The sequence below is a fragment of the Thalassophryne amazonica genome, chromosome 11, assembly GCF_902500255.1.
Source record: "Thalassophryne amazonica chromosome 11, fThaAma1.1, whole genome shotgun sequence".
NCBI lineage: Eukaryota > Metazoa > Chordata > Actinopteri > Batrachoidiformes > Batrachoididae > Thalassophryne > Thalassophryne amazonica.
In genome coordinates, this window is record NC_047113.1 from 73,103,528 (window position 1) to 73,110,173 (window position 6,646).

The 6,646-nt window shown below is 39.0% G+C and overlaps 1 protein-coding gene across 1 annotated transcript; it reads left to right on the forward strand.

The window, feature by feature from the left end:
• Positions 1 to 436: 436 nt before the first annotated feature.
• On the forward strand, positions 437 to 2,492 carry lbx2 (ladybird homeobox 2). Its single transcript, XM_034181416.1, has 2 exons — positions 437 to 1,118; positions 1,535 to 2,492. Exons 1-2 carry the CDS (start codon positions 794 to 796, stop codon positions 1,996 to 1,998), a joined length of 789 nt encoding a protein of 262 aa, XP_034037307.1. The 5' UTR covers positions 437 to 793; the 3' UTR covers positions 1,999 to 2,492.
• Positions 2,493 to 6,646: the final 4,154 nt, after the last annotated feature.

The window sequence follows — 6,646 nt, forward strand, 5'->3', positions numbered from 1 at the left end:
CTTTTTGCTTTCAGACAGAAGCGAGTTAGCCATCTGCTGTCATCATGTGCAGTTGGGGGGGGGGGGGGGGGTCCCCGTCCCCGTCCCCGTCAGGTGTCATGTTGAACAACCTGAACGTCTTCCCTAATAGAAGGCCACTTCACTTCAAAGTGGTTATTTTAACGCAAGTCCAAAACCAGGAACGCGCTCTACGCATAAAGCCCCGTGCGCAATTACGCACAAAAATGTCAAAATATCACGACGGGAGAAAATTGTTGGATCGTCCAAATATTTGATGCCGGTGGCGGCTTTTTAATGGCCGCACACTCTCCCTTTCTCGATACCGGCAGAGGGAAACAGATGCACAAACATTCCGGGGCATCTTCCTCCTCAGACTCCTCCTCTCCCCCACGTCCAATTAGTTATTACGGTCCGGCCCTTTAAGACGCAGCAGCGGGTCAGCAAGTAGTGTAGTGTTTCTCTAATTGAACTTCGCCCAATCAACAATAACTCGTTAGCAGTCGCTTTCGTTTTACAGCTTCTTTTTTTTTCTCCCCCCCCACCCCCCCCCTCCAGTCTGTTTTTCTTCCTAAAGAACTACATGGAGCTCGGCAGAGGAGCTGCGGCTCTCTGAGGGGAATCCAGTCGAGCTGCCTTCACGCCCGGAGCATGGTTATTTTGGAGGAAAGCTCCTCGCCGAGTTAAGCGTCAGAATATAGAAGCGGGCTTCGACGGAGGAAACGCTTGTGGACGCGTAAAACCGCCATTTGAATGAAATAATCAACTTTTCTCCCCACGTATCTTCGGGACTGCGATGACCTCCAGTAAAGACATGAAGGCAGGTTCCGTGTTGCAGTCCAGCAGCGAGGACAGGAGACGCGCTCCTTTGGACCAGCTGCCTCCGCCGGCCAACTCCAACAAGCCGCTCACGCCGTTCAGCATCGAGGATATCCTCAACAAACCGTCCGTGAAGAAGTCGGTGGCCAGTATCTGTCCACCCAGAGTGCTGGAGAAAGTTACCGGCTCCAACTCGGCCAGGAACGGGATCAGCACTCCGTCGTCGCCGCTGTGCGCGCTGGAGGAGCTGGCCAGTAAAACATTTAAAGGTCTGGAAGTGAGCGTGATCCAGGCGGCAGAAGGTAAAGATCGAGTTCAGGATTTGGGGGAGTGAGTGGGAGGGAAAAGTGCGCAAAATCATCTGTAGGATTACAAGCAGATTATTATATCGTGCGCTTGGAAAGGAAAATGTACATTTACGCATGTAGCCGTTCTTAAATGTTGCGCAAATTAAATTGCTGGAAAAAGTCAGGCCTCGGCTGCTTGTAGGAAACATCCGAATATTTTTTCTTAATTATGATGATATAAGAGGAAGAATATTGCAATCCTCTTCTCAGTGCAGTGGTGACAGCAAGTCAGATTATGTATTCATTAAGTCAAATTACTTTTGGGAATGAAGTGAAAAAATAATCCTTTAAGTAATTAAAAAAAAAAAAAAACTAAATTTGCTCTGCTTCGCGATTGTTTAATTCATGTTTTTTCCTCCGTGCGTTCAAAGGTCGTGAGCATCTAAACGCTTTCGGACAGAGACAGACGTCCAAGAAGAGGAGAAAGTCTCGGACGGCCTTCACCAACCACCAGATCTACGAGCTGGAGAAGAGGTTCTTGTACCAGAAGTATCTCTCACCGGCCGACCGCGACCAGATCGCGCAGCAGCTGGGTCTGTCCAACGCGCAGGTCATTACCTGGTTCCAGAACCGCAGGGCCAAGCTCAAGCGCGACCTGGAGGAGATGAAGGCAGACGTGGAGTCGCTGAAGAAGATCACCCCGCAGACCCTGCAGAAGCTCGTCAGCATGGACAACCTTGATGAGGCGCAGGGCGGAGGCCCCGGGGCCAGATCACCCAGCGTCTCGCCGACGTCCCACGGACACCGCGCCTTCCCACAGTCCCCCTCCTCGTCCAGAGACCAAACCACGGACGAGTTCTCGGATGACGAGGAGGAGATCGAGGTGGACGATTGACAGTTAGAGAGGCGCCTGTGGTTTTATTAAGAAAAGACAAAAAAGAAAAAAAAAAACAACAACAAAAAAAAAACGGGGGCATTTTTCTTCCCAAACTTTTGCACGGATATTGTCAAACAGGAGGATATACACATTAAAATATAAACACTGCAGGATTTCTCCTCCTCTGCATTTTTATTTATTAATCGGACTTGTAAAGCCTTCCAAGTCTTTAAATTTCAGCCAGATGTTTGGAGAATTATCAGCTGTCCTTACAAGAAGACTGAAAATTGTGTAAACATTTTAATATTTTGGGTTTGTTTTGTTGTAGGAGGTTGAAAGTTGTGCAATTATCGGACCTGCCAAATATCAGACCCTCCTGTCAGGCAAAAAACCCACAACGGTTTTTATTCTGCAGGCACATAAACAGAGTTGTGTAAATAAATCAAACGTCCTTTATTGTAACATTCTATTTAATCAGCATCTATGTAAATAAAGGTTATATGACATTTCAACACGCTTTCGGCGCGATTTGTGTCGACGTTTATAAAAAGAATCTGTTTGATGATTTGGAATATATGTCTTTAAAAAAAAAAAAGAAAAAAAAAAGCGTTTTTTAAGAAAAAATGACAGGGCCCTAAAATACAATGTCACATGTTAAAACACGAGATTTTTTTTTATCAAAAATATCAACATATATTTTAAAATGAACTAGATCTGAAAAAAATGTTTGAAGGCGGGTGAATATTATAGGACCAGATGATTATATTTATAGAGCGAAGTTTATTAATCATTTTTTATAAAAATCAGTGTGTTTGCTTCCTAAACGTAAAAGAGTGAAATGCAAAACAATTCACTGACCCAATATCCACAAGAATAACGCAAAAACAAAACATAACTCAAAAAAATAAAATTATTACACAGTAAGTTGGTGCTACTTATATTATCAATCTTAATTTCTTACAAATTAATTATTCTAAACCAGATAATTTTACATAATATACAGAATAGTTCATGAGAAAAAAAATTAAAAGTTAGTTTAAAAAAAATAATTTTCCATTGCCCACATAGAAGAATTGCATAGTTTGTTATGCACATCTAAAATAACGTACCTGAACAGTGACAAAAATGCACTGAGGTAAAAATAAATAAATAAATAAATAAATAAAATAAAATTAAGAATCATGTAAAGTGAGCTTTAACCACACGAGGAACTCTAAACTGTTATTGGATTCTTTATCATTTAATACACACATTTTGAGATCATTTAAATTTTTTTATAAATATTGCACAATACCTTTTTTGCATCTCCTGGTCTGTGGTTATGTAATGTTTATTCAGGAACAGCCACCCTTTTTATAATGAATTTATAAGTAAATTAATACTTGTGGCGCTCAGTGTTGGGATCACTGTCATGCTCACATTTATTCCTTTGTGGCAATTTATGTTACATGTTGAGCTCAGAGTCATTTTCTCTGACCTTCACTAATCCCCCCCCCCCCCCCCCATCTGCTTATATTCTAAGATATAGTGTAGAATATGTGCACATTGAAATATAATTTAAAATATAACTGAATTACTCAACAATTAGGATTATTTATAGCCTGTAGCTCATTTTAATATATTTTAAAAGAAAATATAATATCAAAAACAACAGAAAATGTAAGAAGAAGTAAAAAGTTCACTTTCACATGTGGTGTGTTTGGTAAAATAAAGAGTGACTTTTCATAAATTGACCTTTGCTTTCAGCCTTTAAGTGCACTGACTTCAATTAGCAGCCCTCCTCAGCCTTTATTCTCATTCTTCTGTAAATCTGCTCACAAGAAGGTCCTGGTCTCACTGTGGTGTTAAGAAAAGCTGCTCCCACCCCTCAGCCATATGTTTCTTTTTCTGTTCTTTCTTTAGTACAACTAGTGGACATGATTGATTAGGTTAATACAGAAAACAGTTTCCACTGAGCCGTGGGCCATAATGGCCACACATCTGCCACTGTGGACTCTGGGTTTGTTTGGAAAGACAATGAAAAGTCTCCATGAATAGCAAATGGCTCAGTGTGAGAATCCCACTGAATAAAGCTGAATGGGACTTGGCGTATGGGAGGAGGTGTGCAGGTATTTTATAAATTTTTGAAGGCCCTTTTTGCATACACAAACTCAAATCTTGTTGAACACTGAGGATAAATAATTTTGCATTCATAATTATTTGGCAATTGCCAAAAAATTGAAACGATCATGCTTGTTTTTTTGTAATATTTGGCTTTAACGAAGAACTTACTATCATAAATAATATCCAGTTCACTTGAATATGCAGTCAACTATATCATAAAAACAAAATGTTTATAACTTCTTTAAAGAATTCTGATATATCAATTTGTAAATTGCTAAAATTATTAAAACAGGTGACTGAAAAATCATTAAAAGCGATTTACCTCAAATTAAAAAGGGATACAGTCTGATTGAATTATAACAATAAAATATAAGTTATTTCAAATGAACAATTTTTCTGCGTATTTTCACAGGCAGTCTTCGATCTAACACTAACTTTACTGTACAATTTCTAGGAAATTCTCACCTATATTTCAAAACATGGTGAAATCAGCAGGCGTGTTCTCGGACTGCCTTTTAGTTTATAAATTTAAACCTTCAAGACTCATGGTGCGACTGAAAGTCTTGTTAGGATGGATTTTTACAGCAGGCTGAGACATACAAAAGAGGTAATCAAGTGGAATCGCGAAGGTTGACACGTCAAACGGACTTTTATTTTGGAGGGACTCTTCACTGACAGCACCTACAACGTGGAGCTTCACCAAAACAAACAAGCAAAACAAACAAACAAACAAACAAAACCTGACCTGCTAACTTCAACTTAACTACATTTAGTATTATTCAAACAGTATTTTGGCCCAATATCTTAATCCTCAAGTATTTCTCATTTCTGTGCACTTGATTAATATTAACTTTAAATATATATTTGTTTTTTACACTGCAAAGAAAAGTGATGTGTTCAGGGTCTGTTGAAAATGACGTTTTCATTTAAGTATTTTTTCTTGTTCATTATTATTATTAAATGTTTTTCCTATCTGATTTCCTATTATTGTTATGCTGTCACGTCTATTTATTTTGCGTTTCTAACATTTTTCTTTTCACTCAAAATTACTAAATTTAAAAAAAGCTCAACATTTTTAATCTTTTTATGTAAAATTACAAAATTTTCATAAATAACTATTTTTAAGTTGTCTTTAAATCAGTGAGTTAATATTTTCCCAGGATTGAATTGCTAAAAAAAAAAAGAAAAGAAAAAAAAAGTAATCTATTTGAAAGAAAATGCAACAAATAAAATTAAACTTTAAAAATGATCGACTTAGTCCTGAACACCATAATGGACTGGGACAGAATTATCTCCATGTTTTGTAGTATTTCCTTTTTTTTTAAGATACTGTAACCACAATCACAACAAGAGCAATATCACTGGATTTTAAAGTTGAGCTCGATGGCACGTTGTCAAAATGTTCAATAATAAGAATATTGTAGGCCATTTGTGCCAAGAGACACGCTGCATTCAAAGTGAGCAGTCCAGCAGGAAAATGAAATCTTTATTTTGGTGCAAAGGTCACAGCTTTAGGGGATTATTGTTTTTTTAAACACATGAGTCCCCTGAAGGGACCTGGTCAGGGTTTTTAACAGAGGCCAGGGGAACCCGCAATATGTCTGTGCAGCAGTTTTTGTTTTTTTTTTTGTTTTTTTCAGTAAGATCACTTCATTTAGAAACATGGCCACAGGGGCCAGAGTCTGAACAACCGAAGGATCATATTCACTTCAAGAAATGGTCGAGGCTACGGGGAATTACAAAAAAAATAAAAAAAAGTCTGCTATCTGAACGAAATAAACAGGTTTTTTTTTAAAATAAGGCTTTGATACAGCAAACTCATCACAACCCTTTCAGCCCATCTGCATCCTCTCAGGTCTTTGGAACACAGATCAGGAAGATTTTCTCTCGCTTAAACGCTAATCTGCTTTGTCTGATTATAAGAAATATATAACAATCATCTGTATGACCTTTGACCTTTAACAATTCTAACCAGCATGTACCGCTGCACGTCTTTGATGTGGCAGTGATATAATGCAAAGCACGGACACTTAAATCTCAGTTTTTGTTTTTGTTTGTTTTTTGAGACTGTGGTGCAGTTTAATAAAGTGCTGCAGAAACGTTCTGGCTGCCGTCTGCAGGATCATGCTCAGAATATTTGATCAGTCAGTGTGTCAGGTTATCACAGTCTGATCATGTCCCTCTGGACATGATCATAAACATCAAAGCTTCAGTCTGATTGCTGAAGCCTGACAAGTCCAAGGGCTCCACCTAGTGTTCATTAGGAAGGCTTGTATTTTACACACATCGGCCACTTCATTAGGAACACCTAATCAGCCAGTCACGTGTCAGAACGTCATTTAGATGCAATAAAGTGGACCTGCTGAATTTCTCAAACTGCTGACCTGCTAGGACTTTAATGCAGAACCCTCTCTAGGTTTTCCAGAGTGAGTCAGGAAGAAGAATAAGCAGCAGGTCTCTGGGCAAAACATGCCTTGTTGCTGTCAGATGTTGGACATGAATGACCACGCCGGTTTGAGGTAATGCAAAGGCAGCAGGAACTTAAAGTCTGGGGGCAGGTGCT

Excerpts from the sequence above, each read along its gene's own strand:
- lbx2 (XM_034181416.1), top strand. The coding sequence starts at position 794 with ATGACCTCCAGTAAAGACATGAAGGCAGGTTCCGTGTTGCAGTCCAGC. Across the intron at positions 1,119-1,534 it reads CGTGATCCAGGCGGCAGAAG|GTCGTGAGCATCTAAACGCT; the intron begins GTAAAGATCGAG and ends GTGCGTTCAAAG.